This window comes from Prenolepis imparis, unplaced genomic scaffold, assembly GCF_030444845.1.
Source record: "Prenolepis imparis isolate NDT839.2.m4 unplaced genomic scaffold, iyPreImpa1.0 SCAF_11, whole genome shotgun sequence".
In the NCBI taxonomy this organism is placed as follows: domain Eukaryota; kingdom Metazoa; phylum Arthropoda; class Insecta; order Hymenoptera; family Formicidae; genus Prenolepis; species Prenolepis imparis.
The window spans coordinates 1,844,403-1,866,037 of NW_028141169.1; the positions used below are offsets into that span (position 1 = coordinate 1,844,403).

Here is a 21,635-nt window from a genome sequence, read left to right on the forward strand (position 1 = left end):
TAATGTACGTAAAACATAGATAGCTCGAGATAGGAGTCCATATTAAAAACAAACATCATTTGAGATGATGAAATTCGCTATGGATTATACAAGTTTGCAAAATGCATATACAAGAGAAAAAAAAAACAATGTGAAATTATTGCATAATAAAAGTGTTGTATTTTTAAAAATAAGAATAACGTATGATGCGCTTATAACTTACGATTATAATTCATGTACAGCTTTATTGAAAAAGGCAATGGTAATTGTTGTATCTTTTCCCTCATGTAAACGGCGAACGCGTTACTGTCTACAAAGTGCATGACAGTCGCATTCTTGCGGGAGGTAGGGTCTTTCGACGTGGAGCGAGAGCCGCATGTACTTCTGCAAGAACTGTAAACCGCATCAGGCAGCTCCACGTCCATTGCGTCGCCCGCGTCCGTTGTATCAGTGATGTCGGAGTCGGACTGATTGGTGTTCGAGCTGGAACTACCATCCTCGTTACTGAAATTCATGTCGTCCACTATTCCGCTATCCGTCTTCTCGCGTTTCGCGATTTTCTTGCGTTGCACGAAAGCATTCTCCTGCTCAGCGTCACTCTCGCTGTCACTTATGTTAGAATACGCGGTTACCGATTTCCCCGCGTCTCTTTCGCTTCCCTCCTCGTTGTTGTTGTCATTATCCGCGGTCACGGTAGTGGAACTGTGACCCGCGGCGTTTGTGCCGCCTGTGCTTGTACTTGAAGTTAAATTCTTCACGGAAGATTTTCGTCTTTGTTGACGTACGTGAACATTCGTGGTTACAGCGGTGTCTCGAGTATCTTCGCTAACGTTGCTCAAAACTCGTCGATTTTCTTCTCTATCGTTCTGATTCGGTTGTATGACGGCTCGTACTAATTGAAGAGTGGTCGTAATAGCTTCCCCATGTGCGATGTGGTCACGATGTGCGTCGGCAAGACTCGCATTTAGCAAGAATCGCGCTCTATGCCCAATTTCCTGTTCGTCATCGGATAAGGCCTCATCGGATTCCTCGAAGATAGGTATTACGAAACGTCTGAGAGTACGTTGTTGTGTAGTATGTCTTTGCTGTACCGGTAAGGTACCTAAAGGCTTTTCGGTTTCGAGTTCAGGATGTTCGAGCCAGATATTTTGACGTAGATAATGTCGAATTCTACCACGACACAACTCTTGCAGAGGTAAAGGATTGCACTCCGCTGCAAAATAAAATTTCACAAAAATAGTACAAAATATTTCTTTTTCATATAAAAATTAAGTATATAGATTACGTACGTAGGTGAAATAAATTGTGTTCTGAAGCTGGAGGTATGACTAGAGTTGCGAACGATACAGGGAGCATTGTGTATTGCGTCCAAACATCTTCACTCACTTTTTGCACACGTAACAATTGATCTTTGTAAGGCATTACCAATATACCTCCAACACGTACAAATTGCTTAATAAATGCTTCGTGACTTTCAGGACATGCTGCTCCGCAGTATACTCTGTCGTACTGTCTTCCAGGTATGACACTAAGACAATTTCCTATTGGATATATTATTATGTAATTAATATACATTTAACACAAGTCCACGTACACACATTATGCATCGCTTTTCTATTGTTCAATCATCTTACCTTGTATAAATATTGGTTCACAGAAATCAAACTCATTTAGAGCCAATGATTTTTGTTTAAACTCCTCTAATCTATCATATGCATATTTTAAACAATCTTCATGTAACTCGATGCCATGATTTGTTCCATGTTGTTCTAAAAAAGATACAAAAATATAACACATATTCAATGTATTATGTACACATGTACATATTAAAACAGCAACTTTCTTACGCAATAACAATCCTGCCATTGTGCTGAGGTAGCCAGTTCCAGATCCAAGATTTAGGAAACTTAAGCCAGGTTCTAAACTGAGTCCTTCCAATACTTCACTGTATATACAAGGAGCTGATAAATGTATATTTCCATGTTTCCATGCTAGATCCTGGTAAGCGCCTTCTCGACAAGAGGATAAAACATAGTCGGCTCTATCCACAGCTCTAAAAACTTGTTCGACTTTCTTCATTCTGATATATCCCGATCCCATTAAATTATCTACTAATTCGTCATTGTCCTGTCCACTGCTTACAGCTCCTCCCATGTTTATCAAAGTATTAAGAATTCTACGATATATTTAATAAACAATGATTTATTATTACGTCACTACACAAAGAATTAATATATAAATAAAAGAGTAGAAGAATTTAGCTTGTTGAAAAATAACATGATTATTATAGTAAAACAATAATTCAATAAGAAGCTGATAAAAAATACTTATTTATCCAAGTCTTCAAGGAAGTTATATTTATAAACATTTGTGTGATTATTGCACGTACCACACATACACAAGGTCATCACCTTTTATATCAGTCAATACTTAATAAAAAGTAGTGGCTCAAAAATAATCAAAATTCTAATTCGAACTAGCATATTAGCAAGTTCCATTATAAGATTGTTGCTCAAACATTCTTTATGATTTATGTAACAGTAATTCACTGGATTACATTCACGACATATTTTTCAAATACTAGAAAATAATTGAACTCATACACACACACACACACACACACACACACACACACACACACACACACACACACACACACACACACACACACACACACACATAGTCAATAAATGCGCAGATTTGGCTTTAAAAAAAGCTTATCAGGTCAAAGTACGTATAAAGCATTAATTATGAATAATATGAAAATCACGCCAATGCATTAACAACGTCGTTGTTTTAATCTAACTTAATATCCCAATCCATTAATTCGATTATCCTCGATGATTCGATGATGCGACAGACGACATAGCGGCCTGTCCATTTATACCAAAATAACGAATAAAACAATAAACCCGTGATCTGCGATAAAAGCAAGCACGCGAGATGCAAACTTATGTTCATTTACGATAACAATGTCTCGCGCTTCTCTCGCATCGAATAACGAACGAACCTGAAAATAAACGATTTTAGTAGTAGGCGAACAAAGTGCGGCACGAAGTTAGGAAGCGCGTCGAGGAATTTTTGGCAGTATGTCTTATTTTATAAATCTCTCCCAGCACAACGACGTCGCTGACGCTTAACGGCGTTACGTTATACAGGCATAGGGTTGCGAAGCTACGTAACAACACACATAGCGACACACGTTCATGGTTAATTAGAAAGTTAGATAACAGGCATTACCACACAAATCAAAAGGCAATTCGACGATGACAGCAGGTAATATGGAGTCGATGAGTCGTTAAAGTGGAAAAAAAATTCTGTCTCGACGCTATTATGTCTTGGACAGCTCCGGAGAACGTTGTTGGCATATTACGACGTTGACGACACGACACGACGTACTGCCGTGGCACTAGAACCGCCTCCGCGCTGGGATCTGGGACTTGGGATTTGTGTTTTTATAACGCGAAAGGTTCATCAAGTCCATCAGCTGATACTACAAAACAAACCGAGCGACTTCAGCGACTGACAGACGCTCCTACGCCATTGGACGAAAATCGTCCGCGGGATGTTGCGGCTCACTAGCGCCCTCGCTAGTCAATTATTATCAATCGTTACCTGAGGAGGGTCGGTAATGTCGATACTCTTCAATTATCCCCCTTCGAGCTTCGTCAAATTTATTTGTCGGAACTGGGAATTTTTTAATTATGTCCATCCAACTGATGTAGCCTAATTGGAATGGACACAGCTGTTGTTCTTGGGTTATCGTTTATCATTTCTGATTGGTCTTTTGCCTCAGGTTTAAGGAGGTTTTCATTATACAACTGCAATAAAAATTGATAATTTTGACAACTATATATAGTCTCTTTTAATTGAAAACTTTCAGCTATTATTCTAACCTTCTCGCGAGATCTACGATATATTCGGATAAAAAATATATATTTACCACATATTTACAATTGAGAGGACGATGCGCTGTAGTGTTATTGCGCATACGCGAGAGACTCTTCTTCACCCATTGCAGCGTGTCTCATTGGATGCTGCGGTTCACTTGACGTTACAAGCGCTTCGAAGAGCGATTTTAACTGCACTATTTGGATTCGCGTGGACCTATGTGATATAGGAGGACGTAAAAGTTGGGTGCATTCGGAAATGTCAAGTGGATCGCGTCCACCGTTCGTACCGTACATTGACAGAGTTCTTTTTACCTTCGTATGATGGCTTCCGAACGACAGCTTTAAAACGTGAGTTGTGCATTCGTACAATTTCCTGCGTATGTAACGCGTCGTCGATACGTAAAATAGTTAATCGTACTCATGGAGCATCATCCCGTTACTCGGGATTGTTTGCAGTCTCTTGTGATCGTTCCCCGAAAGCGTGTGTTGCTAAAATCGTCGTTGCTTTTTACTTAGACCGATATATATACTCTACAATTATTCTCTCCAGTAAGTATACCACAAAAGTAATATATGATATACAGACGCGAGATAGCCCGTGTTGCATTCGTACAATATATATGTGGAAGCTGCAAGCGCGGTTATGAGTTCTCAACGCGATACATGTGTGTGAAAACATAATATAATAATAACGTACGTCGTGCATATATTTGCACTTTGCGTGTGTTCATCTGTAGTCGTGAGTACGCATCATCGTACGTGGATGGGATTCTTTTTTTTTTTTTATTTGGGATAATTCACTATCGACTTGTGCTCGAACACGCACTTTTAATTTAGATGTCACGATGATCATTTTTTGCATTTTATTTATATTTTTGCGTCGCAAAACTCCAATAAGAAACATTGAACAAATCTCTATCGAACTTTTCGTTAACTTCTTTTTTTCACGATAGAGAACATTTAGACTTTGATTGATATTATAAATATCTGAAATATTTAGTAATTTAAATATTCCTTACACACGTGATATGTAAAATATATATCTTTTCTATATCTAACATTTGCAGAATTTCAAAGGTCTTTTTGCTTTTAGAAAAGTTACACTAGTTAAATAATATGTTTGCGGTCATGTAAATTATTTTGTTATTTTTGATCGCAGTGTTAATGATTTTTGCAAAGCATCATTTACAATTAAGTATAATTTAATATTCATATCTCTCGAATTAATAACGAATAATAGTCGTCGAGTCTCTTTGTTAAAATTAAGACCGAATAACGCATATGTAGGACAGTAACACATATATATTCGGAACATTTATTGTGATATTGTATATATTGCTCTTGGCTCATCTCGATACTTTCAGAAATGTGACGAGATTTTGCGGTTTTAGAGGTTAAAACGCGAGCTTTAACCGCGCGAGAACGACGAGTGAAACGTAATCAGCTGACATCTGTCACATTACGCATATCATCAAGAAAAGTATCGACCGGCAGAATAATTAGTCAATAAATTTAGAGAAATTGTCAAATCTTTATGCATGTTCATTAACGTTAGTAATTCGAACTTGTCCAACGATCGCGTTATATTAGCTGAATTCCGTAAAGCGGATATGCACTCATTTTCTATAATATACGTGACGTGTACTATAGATAAATGCGCGCATATGCGCTTTACGGAATCCAGCCATTATATACTTGCCATAACTTTTCTATGCCAAAGTTTGCTCGAATGATTTGTCGCAGTTATATATATAGGCCGGTATTCATAGTCGGTTCTTATATTTAAGACTGCCTTAAGTACAATCTTAAGATGTGATTAACCAATCACAGAGCCGTATTTGCATCTTAAGACGACGGTCTTGAAATAAGAACGGACTATGAATACCGGCCATAGAGAGAGAGAGAAGTATTCCCTTTCGATTTACGTATTATCGATATCACAAGAGAGACACGGAATTATCTCGCGCCATGCCTATCTAAAGTAAAGTTAGGTACGTTTGGGGCGTATTCGAACCGTCTGCAAATTCTGTCTAAATAATGTTCGTGCATCGTAATTGTTACTTAAACAAGTTAAAATTTTACTTTTGTTTATTGATTTAATATAATGCGGGAGCCATTATTTACTTTTCAATCCTCAACATATGTTGAATATTTATAGACGTCAAATTGTAAGTCAGAAATTCTCATAGTCATAATGTACGAATACCTAGACACGATGCGCATGCTCAGATATCGAAATTGACGCGACTCGTGGGAAGGCATTTTGTTTTTTCGTTCGATCATAGATTATATAATAAGAATAGATCGGAGATGCGAAATTTAAGATCCGAGGAATGGAAAAAGGACGAATAGAGAATTGTCCAATCATACGAATGGATTGTTTTTCGACCGCGCAAACGCGTAGAAGAGATATTATGTCATTATTTTCTCTCTTTATTTATGTCGACTGTATCATCAAAGTATTGTTTGCGCTCTGTCCATTCTCACAATAGGTTATATTCGTTGAATGAGAAGAGAAGAAAGTGAAGTACCTGTTCTAAGTGTAGAAAGTGCTAACGAAACGAACAGACCTTATATCGACGTTAATAAGACGGCTTCCGGTTCCGGCTTGTATTAGGTACTTCCATCTCGAATGCATCATGCGCATCATATAATAATTATATTCGTGTGCATCGGGTGAGTGTTGCTTAAAAAAATCTAAAATTATATTTATTAGTTATAATTTAATATTGTATTGTATAACCTATCGTACAATCTATCGCTCTTTAATAAGCGAGGAACTACATGCCGAAGTGAACTTTGGTAAGCGTAGATATATCTTTACTCGTGCGGTTATTCTATCATTATTTTTCGTAACAGTTGTATATATTATTGGTCTCGGTAGTCTCGTGTAATGTGAAATTAGTTTCGATCGTTACTTTTATATGTCTTTCAATCGAACGTGTCGTTATATATATATATTTGTTTTTGGTCTTATATTATTTAATCTTTCGTATATATATAACGCGAATACGGTTATAAATCGCGCTTTGTTATCATCTCTAAAACAAGCAGCACTGTCCAGAATATCGATCGTATCACCGCAAACAGTTTTGAGAACAACAAAAATTGATATATTTCACATCTCGTTCTATCAGCTGATCTAGAATAAAGTCGCGTTGAACCGGTGCTGTTGAAGTTATATCATCGTAGATATATATTTCTCGTTAACTAAATATATTATACCGTCTTTAACAAAGTATATATATGTATAGAAGAGACTTCGGTACTTTGTAATTTTGTAGGAAATGTTGAAACAAAGAAACAAAAGAAATTTAACGAAAGAACAGGTCTAGCAGCGTGGAAAAAAATTTACACCAATTATAATTTTGATAAATTTTATCGTTGGTGTTTTAGATAAAATATATCTCGTGTATGCCATTGTTTTGTCACTAGAGATATCTAATATTCAGACAGATTTACATAGATTTGCATCTAAACGTGCACAGGGAAATCTCAACCAATCACGCGAGTTTCCCAGTAAACACAAAGTAAAAGTATAACATATAACATTAATGTTATAATTTCCCACTCAACAATGTAATTGCAATATAACATGCCTTGTACATAACAGTTACATTGTTGAGTGGGAAATTATAACATTGATGTTATGTTACTTTTACTTTGTGTTTACTGGATTAATGATAAAATATACCTCATTATATTGTCGCGTATACATATATATGCGTATGTATAATATACGATCTGTTCCTTTAGGTTACACTTTTTTGCACTTTGAGTGTTGCATATACTATATAAATACTCTGTAGTGTGAGCTCGCAATATTAACTGATGTTGTTTTGGTGCATTCTAGCGTGAATTTAATGGATAATTCCTGTGAAAACTTAAAGTCTGGATCACATCATTTGGCAGCATCGAATTTTACTTTTTTCTCACTTCAAGGAATACCTAATAGATACGAGCAGAATACATTGTGCAATTTAATTAATAGAGAGGTTGAGAGAAAATAAGGTAGAGTAATTAAAGATTGTGTTAGAATTATATTTATCATGAAATCTATTCGAGAGAGAGAGTGTCAATTTCGAATCAGTTTCAATCTTTACAAACTCACAGTTCACGTCTTTAATCGACCGCATATGGTTCAATCGAGTAATCAGCTGATATTTGAAAACGCGGTGTAATGTCGTTTCAACAGTGATATATATATATATATATATATATATATATATATATATATATATATATCTAGCATTCTATTCGTGATATGTAATCTCGGTCAGAATCTTGTCGCGAACTTTATCGTATGACGTGACTGTCGCACAGAATCGAAAAGACACTGCACCGAAATATTGCACGTGTCGCAGATAAATATCAGGCGGTGTAACATATATATCGTATCGTTACGCAGGCATTCTGACAAAATGTCGATGCGGTTTTTTTTTTCCACGAAACATTGCGCGGGAGGCTCGAGACCCTGTATTATAAAAAAAAGGATATTTCCTCGGTAATTAAGGCACGAATTGTATCGATCCGCATGATCGGAAATGGCGAGACGGTGCGAGGAGGACGAGCAATTTCCTAAATTTGAAAGAACTCGGAAAAGCTGTCGCGACAGGGAGCATCGCTGGCGGCGCTGCCTCGACGCTGATTGGTCGGCGCCGCCGCAGCCGCTTCACTGTGCCGCTCGCGGCGACCAATGGGAGGCGACTCGCCGCGTCGTCGCCACTGCGCGTCCGGCCTATGGGGACGTAGCTGTCGTACTGGAGGCTCGAACGCTCAAAAGATGTGCGAGGATTTTTGTTAAAAGTGCGTGCGCTCGCGTATAACGATTTACTCGTCGTTCCTGGGGATCGAAAAAATAAACGTCGGCCGTGGACGGGGACTCGCGCGTGCGGCGATGATTTTGCCGTGAGATCGATCGGGCCTGTCGGTTATTCTCCGGTGGAGAAAAGTGCGTGTAGGAGAGTATACCGCGCGAGTTGTCTCCTTCATCGACGAGTGGGTCGACGATGCGCGACGAGCACGGATTTGCAAAAGTATTTGAATAGCGAGGTACACCGGGTCGCGATGGACCGCTTCTTTCCGGCAACGCGAGAAACGTGTGTCCCGTATCGTTCAGGAGGCGCGAAACTCGGCGTCGTCGTCTCTACGCTGAATTTCAAAGCGTGAAAAGTGTTTTTATGTGTGACGAAGCTGTGTACTACGGCTGTAACGCAGTTCGGCGCGCCATTTAAACCGCGCTTCTTCATATACTCTCTTCTTCGACGGAGTGCATCGAATGCAGGTTTTATTAACGAGCAAATTCGTACGACAAAATTTCATCACGATCGTCTGACTGTCTGTTTTCTCATGAGAGGGAAATCTTTCTCAATTCCTTCGCGAATTATGTAACAGCGGTAACGACGCGATATGCCGATGATAAACACTATGTCCACTAGGTTCGTAAAATTACATTTGCACTGGGCTCTTTGAATAAATATCATGTATTAGATCTTATCTAGCATTTGATTTATTAAAATTGGACAGGAAAGCATCATGTTTCGTTTCATACAACGTTACAATGAAATAAAAGTTTATTTCTGAGTAATTGAATCTAATTATGCTAAAACACAAACTATATTAAATAATTTTTTATGTATTTTCAATTTTAATGCTTAGAATAAATATAAAAACATTTTTTTATATTAATAAAATAAATTTTTTATATTAATAAAATAGAATTAAACAATAAAAAAAAAATGGCTTATGTATTTAATTATATTAACTTGCTGATTTATAAAACAATCCAAGAATTAGTTATGAAATAATATGTCCTTTTTGTTAACAGAATGGAAGAAGAAATAGTAGTAGACGATATCGATGAGAATAGTAGTATGGAGACGCAGCAAAGGGACGGTTCTAAAACTCCCGTAATGCCTTTGCTATATATCCAACAAAATAAATTACGTACCCAATCAACAAATGCAAATCAAACCCTTGTTTCACCTAGTACCCAACTTACTGCCATTATTAATCCGGTTAATAATCAGGTAACAATTATTTGATGCATACAATATGTATAATAGTGCGCATCTTGTTTATTAGCTTTTCTTGTAATTTATATTGCAAATAGAGATTGAAAACTTTTCCACTAGAGATTACATTAATATTTGTAACTTGTGTTTTATGTGCGAGCATAATCTTTGTAATAATAGAATGTGTTACATAGGAGAACAAATACATAAATTATTCATAATAACCATTAAACTTTTAAAATTAATTAAACTTTCTAAGGTTAATTAACCTTTGTAAAAAATATTTTCTAATAATTTGCATTATGTTACATTTATATGTATTTCTGGAGCAAAATGTGACAGTACTAAATATAGCTCACACTTAGTGTACACATATATAGGTCTTGGAATCTTATTAGTTTCCATGTGTAGATAGTAACCTAGTCAGTGTATATGCATGGTGCATCTTTCATAGTAAATATAGATTTGATCAACACACAGAGACGTTGTATAGTGTACAGGGTATAAACCTAAGCAAAAGAATGCACAAAATTAATTTTTCAAGTTAAAAATATATATTTAAATAAAATTATATTAAACAAAATGTATTTAAATATTTATAACTATTGAATTTTTCTCTGTAGTATGTATATCAAATGTGTTATGTCCTATAATATATCCTATTTATGTCGCTGAATACACTGGCAGATAAGAAATGAATGTTGATTAGTTTAAAATGTTCATACAATTGTGTGTGTCAAAATGTTTGCAGTTTGTAGTTTAAACTGTTAATAGAGTTGTGTGTGTTAAAAGGTTTGCAGTTAATATGAAGTATTATACAAAAAGTTTTTTATTTCAATATATTGAGAATTAAGTTTCGAGGATGATAGTGGCTTTTATTTTTTTCAAGTTAATTTTAAATAGCAAGCAATTTTTAATAGCACATGTTATTTAAAATTTTTATTCTAGATTGTGACTGGACAAAATAAGGTGTTTATACAAGGATCAGGGCAGGTATCTACGTCTCAAAGCAAACAACATATTGTAATACATCGACCATTAAATACTGTGAGCACTGTAGCAACCTCACAGTCTCAAAAACATATAGTACTTAGAAAGTCCACATCCACCGCTCAGATAGTGCCCCTGAGTGCAACTCAAGGAAGTCAAACCAATGCGCAAGTAGGGAAGCATACATTTGCATATCTGGGAACCCTTATTAAACCTAATAAGTCGCGAGAATCTGTTGTTATACCAGCAGGTAATAAATTTCTACATTTTATAAATTTTAGAATAAAGCTGCTTTATGCGACTTTATACAATATAGAAAAGCAATTAAATATTATGTATATATACATTTTTTAGGTGCTCTAACATCGAGTCAAATAGCTAAGCCAAAATTAGTAATTACTCCAGTAATTTCTCAATTAGCTCAGACATCAACAAGTAGCACAAGTGGTCAAAATCAACCTGCTAAACATATGGCGAACTTACTATTGCCAGTGAACATTCCCCAGCAGAGTGGCACAACAAAACCTAGCATGTTTAATCTAAAAATAAATAATGGTCAACTCAGTACAGAAAGCAAAGGAACTATAACAGGTATAAGTTTTTCTTAGTAATATAATATATTATATATATTTACAATATATTAAAATACAAGAAATAATTCTGTATTTCTCATTATAGTATTACGCGAGTCAAAAACGACAAATTCAACAACACATCCTCCGCCATTGCATCCAATTGCAAAAATGAGTCTTTTGAATGCAAATAAGGGCAATTCTAATTCCATAGATAGTATAAAAATTACTGAAAATCCAGATTCAGCTGTTATCACACCTATTCCAAAAAAGGAAGACAATCCACCAGAAAAACGGAAAAAGACAATTAGCAACATATTACGAGGTTCCGCGGAAAAACGACTGAAAAAGCAAAATCTTACGAAATCTTCAGAGAGTCTAGCTGATACTAATTATGCACTAAGCAGTCCAGAATCTGAACAGGATAAGGATAAGAAGGCTCAAAATGATGACGATATTACATTGATAAAAGTTGTTCCTAGTGAGGATAAAATGTCAAAACTCAATACAAATGTGGATGATGATATAAAAATAGAGATTATTAAAACTCCGACGAATTGTAGTGTTGAAACAACGCCAGACAATAAGAACGAAGCAAAGGGTAATAATAATCATGATGAAACAAAAGAACAATTAAATACTTTGAATCAAAACAATACCAATTTTGATGCAACTAAAGTTTTAGATTGGAAAGATGGTGTTGGTACTTTACCTGGGAGTAATTTACAGGTAAGAGAATCATATAATAATATTAAGAAAAATATTGGTTAGAGTATATTTAAAGTATAAAATTAAAAGTATTTGTTTACAAAAACTTGCTATTTTATGAACATTATAATATTTTTCACATTCCAAGATTCTTAGATGTATGTGTATGCATGAATAATTCATTTATTTATTATTCATATAGTTTCGTATGAATGAATTTGGTATTATGGAAGTAGTAGAAGATGATGAAAGCAGTAAACAAAATAAAGATGGTATTGGTGACAAAGAAAATGTATGTTTGACACAAAATTCCTCAAAGACTAATCCAGGAATTATTAATAACACTAATCTGGAGAAAAAAGGTAAGTTACAAATAATACATCTTCATGATTTGAATATAAATATTTGCATATGACTAAAGCAAAATACATTTGATTTAGCCGATGATAGAAAATCCAGATCGATGATGTCCGCAGACACAATGTATCATTGTGAAGCTTGCGGATGTTACGGATTGGCTGCTGAATTTGAAAGTCCAATATCATGTAGTCCTTCCTGCACAGAAATAATAGAAGCTAAAAAACAATCTATAAATAGAAAGGAAAAGGAGTTGAAGTATGTATTGTGTACAATGTAGATAATAATAATATAGAATAATTAGGAAGATGTGAAAACTTTATATAAATTTATATTATTTATAGAGAAATACGTGTGAAAAAGAAACGCAAGAGATTATTACAAGAGCCACAATGGTCAAAGGATATGGATGAGAAATCTGATGAAAAAACAGATAAGGCAAAGTCAGAGACGGATGAGGAAAAAGACCCACTATGTATAGATGATGAGAGCCAAGGAGATTCAGAATCCAAGGTAGGAATTAAATATAGATATAATTATTAAATTGTTTACCACATATGAAAGATTAAAACATAATAATTAACTTTTCAAATATTGTTTTATGTGCAGTATCCTTGGCAAAGAGGAAAATTGGGTTTTTCATGGCCAAAATATCTGGAACATTGTAAAGCAAAAGCAGCGCCTGTTAAGTTATTCAAGGATCCTTTTCCCTATATCAAAAATCAGTTTAGAGTTGGAATGAAATTGGAAGGTATAGATCCGGAACGTCCTTCTCGATACTGTGTTCTAACTATTGTCGAGATTGTAGGTAAGTCGTTAGAGATGATATGTATATAATGTATTATAGTATCATAATATGAAAAATCTATAATGAACAATGTGTAATATGTTATATGATGTGTTGTGTGATATGTAGGTTATCGAATGCGTCTGCACTTTGATGGTTATCCGGAAAATTATGATTTCTGGATAAATGCAGATAGTATGAATATACTTCCTGCTGGTTGGGCTGAGAAGAACGGCAAGAAATTAGATCCACCAAAGGGTTACGTAACTGGCAATTTTAATTGGAATGCGTATCTGAAAATTTGTAAAGCAACTGCGGCAGCGAAGAATATATTTCCAAATAAAAGTGTGCTGCAAACAGTCTTTCCAACGGGTTTTCGGGTGGGCATGAAGTTGGAGGCCGTAGATAGGAAGCATTCTTCATTACTTTGTGTTGCCAGCATAGCAGGTTTGATGGATTCCCGAATATTGGTCCACTTCGATTCCTGGGACGAGGTGTATGATTACTGGGCCGATGCTAGTTCACCATATATTCATCCTGTAGGATGGTCTCATCACAATGGACGTCTCTTGATGCCACCAAATAGTAAATCTGCAATTAATACTTTACAATTCAGTTTGTATTCTCCTGTATATAATTATAATATATAAATAATTATAATGTCATATATTTAGATTATAAAGATTCTAAATCTTTTACCTGGGATACATATCTGAGAGAAACTGGCACGACGGCGGCACCATCTAGAGCGTTCAAGCAGCGACCTCCTTGTGCATTCAAACGTGGCATGAAACTGGAAGCGGTGGATAAACGAGTCCCTCAGTTAATTAGAGTGGCAACAGTTGAGGATGTGAAAGACCACCAGTTTGTATTAATCACACATTTATATTTTATCTAATTTTTATTTCGCGAGATAATAATCACGTACTTTTCACATATAGGTTGAAAATAAGATTTGATGGTTGGCCGGAAATTCATATGTATTGGGTTGATGATGATTCACCCGATATTCATCCTGTGGGCTGGTGTTCGAAAACTGGTCATCCATTGGAACCACCACTTAGTAAATATCCGTTTTATGTTGTGTGTGTATTACAAAATATTCTCATTCATGCAATGTTACTGATTTATTTTGCTATTGCGCAGCGCCTGATAATTTGAACGATCGACCAGAATGTGGCACATATGGCTGCCGAGGTATAGGACATGTAAAGGGACCTAAATTTGCAACACATAACTCGGCATCTGGTTGTCCGTATTCTCTTCAAAATCTTAATAAATCAGTAAATCAGGTGCCTGATAGACTTACTTCGTCAAGACACGAAACCTATGACTTTGAGGAGGAAATACAGGAAAAACCGAAACTAGAGAAAATTGACAAAATAAAAATGGAAAAGTGTGAAAAATCTGATAAACTTTTGTTCACCGATGAAAGGTTATTAATCATTGAGAAGGAGATTAAACAGGAAGATGGAGATTTGTCTGATAGGAATGACAAATTTGAAAATAGATCAGAACATTCAGAAAAGTATGTTGAATATATACAGAAAAATAAGATTATATGAATATTGTGAATGGAATAAATATTATTTATTGATTTCTTTCATAGATCGAACAAATCCAAACATCTGCATAGTGATGGACAAACGGATGATGATGAAATTTCCAGAAAACGAAAGAAAAGGTTTGTTGAAAAAAATATTAATTTTTCTTCTCTCATCTCTATTTATATAAAATTATAATTTAACATTAAATTTTAGACGCCCAATTTCGGAAGATTCTTTGTTTTCCGTTTCTAATATTACATATAGTGATTTGCATTGGAATCCTGTCCCATATGCTGCAAATATGCCAGATAAGCAATTGCGTAATGAATTGTATCAATCTGTATATAATCCTGGATATAATCCATTACCACATGCACCGCATGTATGGGCAAAACATAGCAATGCCTTAAACAGAGTGGTAGCGAGGCAGACCACAAATCCACGACGATGGTCTAACGAAGAAGTGATTAAATTTATACAGAGTATGCCTAATTGTGCAGAAGCTGGGAATATTTTAAGACAGCACGTAAGTTTTAAAGCAAATGCAATAATAATAACTAAAAATAATAACTAGAGTTATAATATACATATTGTATCTTATTTTGAAATATTATTATATTGCAGAATATTGATGGCGAAGCATTTTTAATGTTGACGCAAGAGGATTTGATATCAGTACTGTGTTTACGACTTGGGCCTGCAATTAAGTTGTATAATAGTATAGTTTTATTACGTCAAAAAGCATCATGAATTACGCGTGAGCAAAGCATGTATTATTGACTGGCAAATCATGGAATATGGCAGCTATTGTGACAAGATATTGCCTATTTAAAACATTATTAAGGTAATATAAAGTAAATTTTTTTGTTCTTAATTAATTTTTAGAACTGTCGCTTTGTCAATGCTAATGCAAATGAGCAAGCTGGAAGAGAGAAACGCAAGTGAATCATAAGCGTCTAGTTAAACAGTTCTGAAATATTTATTTAAAATCTTATATTGAAATCTTTTGTTTTTTAATCGAAAATTGAGAAGGAAAGATTATTGCAAAATTGAAAATGCTATATAATATGTTTTAATTGAACGATTTTATATCAATTCTATTGATTGCAATGTGTGTGATAATTCAGAATCGTGCATTGTTCATAAGTACTTACAAACATATGACAATTTTTTCGTATAAAATAAGTATTGTGGATCGTGTACAAATGTAAATATTGTTTTAATCATTAAGTATTGTAATAAAATACTTATGCAACCTTTCCACCTAATCATACCGCATATATTTCCTAAGTTTTTAGAATCAAATCAAATTTACTAAAAAGCTCACGTCAGTAACAAATAACAAAAAGATAACATGTAAAAGAATTGATATTTAAATATTGTGTAAGATACATTTCATTTTTTTACGTCGAATATTTAGATTTATTCTTTATAGATGCATGATATGTTAACCTTTCTGTAAAATAAGATGTCTTAAAAAAAAAAAAAAATGAAAATAGAGTACATGCAACTGCAAAGAACGAATCTACATGGGTTATGTATTGCGCGAGAGATTTTTAGGTTGAGGTTGCATATATCGATACATCGATAGTTTCAATACTTTCGAGAATCGCAATATTGCTCACTAGTCACAGTCAGTCTCGGATCGCGTCGTGATGGATTGTAGAGTCACGTTCAAATTCTGTAGTTTTCGCGATTATTGTCGTCAAAAAGTGAATTTCGCGCGAACAATTAACGAGAGATGTGAACAATCAAGTGATAGATATTCATTGTTTCGATCCATGAAACACGTCGCGTATAATCATATATGCTATTACAGTTTCGACAATTCCTTTTCGTGTATTCGGAATTAACCGACATTTTATTTCACTCGCGTTACTTTGTCGCCGATGTATAAATATATACGATTGTAAATAATGTTCGAAAGAGAGATTATCGCTGGGTACGTATCGTTGTCGTAGAATTAATCTCGTTTACACATTATGTTTTGCATTCTTACTAAAAATATTAGTTTGAAATTGTTATTACAATATATTTTAATAATATATTTAGCGGTTAATTAGTAGTCAAAAGAATAAATCTTTACATTTCTATATATATATATATCAGAAATATTTTCACGAATATTTTTGTTTTATATTGTTACTATCAAATAATATTTCATCAATAATTATTCTATTGAATTAATATAACATATATCAAATTCGTATTTTTTATATAGGGCCAAATCTATAGACGATGTACATCGATTATTGCGAAGTTACCGACGAATAGCTGTATCAAGGATCTTGAATTATTCTTACGTTCACATCGATCCCAGGTAGCTACAAAATTTTGTTCAATGAAATTTTGATAGAATTTTCACAAATAAAATAATCACAGTTATAATTTTATCATGCATATAATGTGCATCGTGATTGTTAAGATGAATATTAATATGTATATTTGATATCGATATATATCTTTATGAGTATATGTCAATTATATATATGTTCAATATTTATGAATATATATTTATGAATATATATATATTTATGAATATATATAATATATTTATGAATATATGTTCAATTTTTTTCTGGGCAAGTGTTCGACTGAAGGTTATTTATTATCTACTGCCGTTCTGTAGTAGGTTTGTGATAGTTATGTATGGTGCGTGTTTTATATATATATAATCAGATTTTTATAATATCAATAATCATTAATGTATAATTTTTACTAAATTGAAGCAATCGATTACGATAAAAATTTGTAAAGTTAATCTACTATATAGACAATTGTGAAAAAATATTTAATAGTATCTCTTAAAAATACTAAACTTTTTTAACGAACAAAAATCTACAGTTACTGCTAGATTATATATATATATATATATATATATATATATATATATATATATAATAGACAGGGACTTTTCTATTTATATTTCTATTATTGAAATATTAAACTAAATAATATTCTTTTTTTATAGTTTTTGCTGTATAACACGCATATACATATACGTAGTAGAAAACTTTATTTTTTAACACTACTAATTATTGTTTGTATTAAATAATTTTATTTTCTGTAGTGATACAAAAGAACTTTGAGAAAGATTGCTACATTTAATTAAAAGTACAATTTTAATGATATTTTCATAGTTAATATCAGATAGACAACATTATTATAACGCTCTCAATTAAGGAGATTTAAAAGAAAAATTTAAAAAATAAATTATTTTTTATAATTATAAGACACGCGAGAATTTAAAATATATACATTCTATATAAGTACTTTTATGTATTTAAACAAAAAATCTTCATTTCATTGAGTGTAATGTGGCATTTTTCTCCTAGTGTATTTTCTGCAAGAGATTTAATTTGGAGAAAATAATTTACGAATCGCTGGAATTTGAAGATCATATATATTTCAATCGTGATATACATATGTACGTTTTCGTTAAAGCTTCCTCTTTTCAAAACTGCTTCTAAGCTTCAGTAATCACTTTAATTAATTCGCAAAATGCATAAGAGGAAAAAAGCAACATAGATTTAAAAAAAAAATATTTAATAAATAATTGGAGTGTTATTAATTCTTCACGAGGCGATTCATTTAGCGATATAAATCTTAGAGAAATATACCATGTAATATAGCATATAATATATGCATATACATTTTTCAATATTCTTATAAACCAAGATACACATATATTTTTGTTCGAAACGTTCGTACAAGTCGTTCCTCAATCGCGTGTTGTTTGAAAAAACAAAAAACACGTATATTCTCGCGATCTATCCCCTCTCCCGCGGATGTTGGCACCACTCCTCTCCCCCTTCTCACTAACCGGCGTGCCTGCTATGGCGATGTTTACAGCGTAGTCACGGCAACGGCTCATGTGATCAGTCGTCGTAGCGTCGCGCGCCGGGTAACAGGGGATATTCGTGCCGGTGTGAGACTGGAATTGCGTTTCGCGTCACGCCGTCGCAACCTGTTACTCTCCAAGGGTTGACAGCTCGACAGTCGTACAGACAATTTGCGATTTCGATGAAACGCGAAGCGGATGACTCGTCGTTCGCGCACGCGACGCATTCCGATTCGATAGTTGGGTGCGTCCGGGGAAATGTAAAATGACGCGCGCGAATCTGGATATCTGACGAGTGCGAGTGCGTGTGCGTGAGTTGTGTACGTTATCGAGATGCGTTTCCTCCCTCTTTTTTTTATAATACGATGTCGCGAAAAGTCGTTCCGTTGTTGAAACTTTTTTAGAAGAACCGATAAAAGTTCGATCTTTTCACAAAGCGCTCCAAGTCGCTACGAAATGAAGTGTGTCGCGAGACGTCAGCGTCGAATGACGTCGCCGCGAGGTTCGATACTTTCATCGAACATTCGTTCGCGCAAAGTGGCGTAAGTGCGAGTGCGACGTACAATCGATACGAGATCAATCGATACGAAATGACGTGTCGCGCCAACGGATTCGCGATCGTGCGCGAATATGATTGACGGGGGACAATCGAGGAGCTTCGGAAATTCGAGTGTATTCTGCGTCGCGACGTCAAATTGGCGGGAAAAATTGGCAAAGTGACAGGTTGACAGTCGAGAGGAAGCAGTTGGCGGCGTGTTATGGTACGCGTGTTTTCCTCCGCCAGACGAAACGGTGATAGTGATGTAACGGCGCGGTCGTCGATGAATCTCGAGGCTAGATGCCTGGATCTCGCGGTGTCGGTGGGACAAGGGTGGGCCTGCAAGTCCGTTAGCAGCCCTCAGGCTCGCACGCCGCTCGTCGCCGCCGCCGACGTCGTCGGCGCCGGACACGTTGCTGCCGGCATGATGCCACGAGGTCTGCCGACGAGACGCGGCCTGCAGACGTTAGCGCTCGTCATCGCTACCGCCTACGCCACGATCCTCCTCTACCAAGCTGTCGCGGCGCGCCAGGTAATTCGAGCAATCCTCGTCATCCGCAGCTTTCCAACGAGGACACAGGGTGACACAGTGTATCGTTCTATCTTCTTTCAATACCAGTGAACAACAAAGATAGAATGATACTCTGTGTCACACTGTGATCGTCATTCTTGGCCTGCACATACTGTGATTTTATTTGCAGTTTGCGCTAATCAACATCTCGCATCTGAAAACAAGTTATGTTCTAATCTATCCCCATGTTCCGATATATTACTGTCAGTACTGAAAATATATAATATACGTAACGTAACCTATAGATTTTCAGTACTGGCAGTAATATATCGGAACATGCCCTATATATACAGGGGGAAATAAGTTATATTCAACACGTTTGTAATTAATATTCTGTAATATACGTAAAAATTTGATAATATGAATATCTACGAGAAATCTACTTAATATTTTGACAATATGATTGCCATACATATTTTAATATATAATATATACATATATACATTATATACTTATAATTAATATATAATTATAATTATAATATATAATATAATAAATATAATAATTATATAATAAATATATAATAAATATAATATAATAATTATAATATAATAAAAATATTATATATAATTATAATTATAATTATATATTATATATTACATATATATATATATATATATATGATATATATATGATATATGATATATGTATTTTGATAACAATTGTGACAACGCGGCGCATCGTCGAAAATATGAATGCATTCTGATCACACATCTGGTGAATTGTGTTGCAGTGGATCGACGAGATGAACGTGGCGGAAGTGAATAGCCGTAGCGTGATAGTGGAAGTGCCGGCGTCGAGGAAGTTAATCAGCGAGGAGTCGCCGGTGACGCCGCCGTTGGCGACGGCGACCATGGCACCGTTCGCCACGAACCTCAACGATGTATTTATCAGCGTAAAGACCACCAAACATTATCATCACTCGCGTTTACCGGCCATCATCGACACCTGGTTCCAATTCGCCAAGAATCAGGTGAGTCTCGGCTTATTAGATCCGTGTAATGTTCGATATCCCGGATTAATTAGCGTCACCCGGTCGCTCCGTTTCTTGCGCTTGCAAGGCTCCGGCCTTGTCTTGTGATAGTCTTGTTATAAATATAGCGTAACCGGCTGGATAATATCTTCGAATCTCGGAAGAACATCGTTCATTACTCTAATGTATAAGAGATATCTCTTATTTCTTACAATCGTATATATTAACGATATAATTGATTAAATATTAATTTTAATATTAATTTTAATATTAATATTAATATTATAATATTAATATTATATATAATTATATATAATTATTAATATTATATATAATATTAATATAATATTATAATATACATTAATATAAATATTAATATTAATTTTATTTTAGCGTTATATATTAATTATCTTTATTAGACGTTGGATAAATTCTAATTGCTAAATTCTACTTGCTTTACGAATTATCGTATACTTCGCTGTCGTCGTGGATCTATTTAAATCTATTTATTAATTAATAATGTGTAATTATATATATATCAACATTATTACTTTTCTGTTTTTTACATATCTGCTTTTGCTAAACTTGTGATTATTAAATCATTAATAATGCTAAATTCGGTATTGACTTTTATGCGGATATAAAATATATCCAATGATAAGAATAAATTATATCTTGAACAATTTTTCGGAAACTATCATATGTAAAGAGAACTCGAACGAGCGGGATAAGGGTTAATCGTGTTAAAGCGTGATAAATGCGCGTATAGTCTTATTGCGGCGTTTTCATCACTGAGAGATTCATCTACCCTGCTTTCTGGAGGAACGGAATAGGCAACACTTTGTATACGATTCGTTTAGTCTTA

At 34.6% G+C, this 21,635-nt stretch overlaps 3 protein-coding genes across 16 annotated transcripts in view; 2 read left to right on the forward strand and 1 right to left on the reverse strand.

Annotated features, from left to right (window-relative positions):
* Positions 1-136: 136 nt before the first annotated feature.
* LOC145943107 (protein-L-isoaspartate O-methyltransferase domain-containing protein 1) lies at positions 137-3,511 on the reverse strand. 3 transcript variants are annotated; one of them, XM_083050486.1, is made up of 5 exons: positions 3,220-3,511; positions 1,827-2,155; positions 1,614-1,748; positions 1,269-1,520; positions 137-1,192 (listed from the first exon to the last, which is right to left on the reverse strand). In XM_083050486.1, exons 2-5 carry the CDS (start codon positions 2,131-2,133, stop codon positions 192-194), a joined length of 1,695 nt encoding a protein of 564 aa, XP_082906612.1. In that variant the 5' UTR covers positions 2,134-2,155; positions 3,220-3,511; the 3' UTR covers positions 137-191. The 3 variants fall into 3 exon arrangements, with proteins under 3 accessions (XP_082906612.1, XP_082906611.1, XP_082906613.1); XM_083050485.1 differs by lacking the exon at positions 3,220-3,511 and adding an exon at positions 2,786-3,213; XM_083050487.1 differs by lacking the exon at positions 3,220-3,511 and adding an exon at positions 2,369-2,775.
* Positions 3,512-4,110: 599 nt separating this feature from the next.
* L(3)mbt (lethal (3) malignant brain tumor) lies at positions 4,111-17,141 on the forward strand. 12 transcript variants are annotated; one of them, XM_083050463.1, is made up of 18 exons: positions 4,142-4,220; positions 4,329-4,421; positions 7,726-7,883; positions 9,700-9,901; positions 10,835-11,126; positions 11,231-11,467; positions 11,555-12,177; positions 12,359-12,518; positions 12,597-12,771; positions 12,858-13,026; positions 13,123-13,321; positions 13,430-13,885; positions 13,975-14,164; positions 14,242-14,363; positions 14,447-14,828; positions 14,910-14,984; positions 15,061-15,373; positions 15,472-16,258. In XM_083050463.1, exons 4-18 carry the CDS (start codon positions 9,701-9,703, stop codon positions 15,595-15,597), a joined length of 3,720 nt encoding a protein of 1,239 aa, XP_082906589.1. In that variant the 5' UTR covers positions 4,142-4,220; positions 4,329-4,421; positions 7,726-7,883; position 9,700; the 3' UTR covers positions 15,598-16,258. The 12 variants fall into 12 exon arrangements, 11 of the variants coding, with proteins under 11 accessions (XP_082906594.1, XP_082906589.1, XP_082906591.1 ...); XM_083050465.1 differs by lacking the exon at positions 7,726-7,883; XM_083050458.1 differs by lacking the exons at positions 4,142-4,220; positions 7,726-7,883 and adding an exon at positions 6,365-6,548 and having other exon boundaries at positions 4,247-4,421; positions 15,472-16,259.
* A 1,606-nt stretch (positions 17,142-18,747) lies between these two features.
* Positions 18,748-21,635, forward strand: part of Fng (Fringe glycosyltransferase) — an 82,690-nt gene continuing 79,802 nt past the window's right edge. Inside the window, exons 1-2 of the mRNA XM_083050495.1 lie at positions 18,748-19,758; positions 20,531-20,770. Coding sequence (XP_082906621.1) covers positions 19,447-19,758; positions 20,531-20,770 — 552 coding nt within the window. The 5' untranslated portion in view covers positions 18,748-19,446. The remainder of the gene's footprint in view (positions 19,759-20,530; positions 20,771-21,635) is intronic.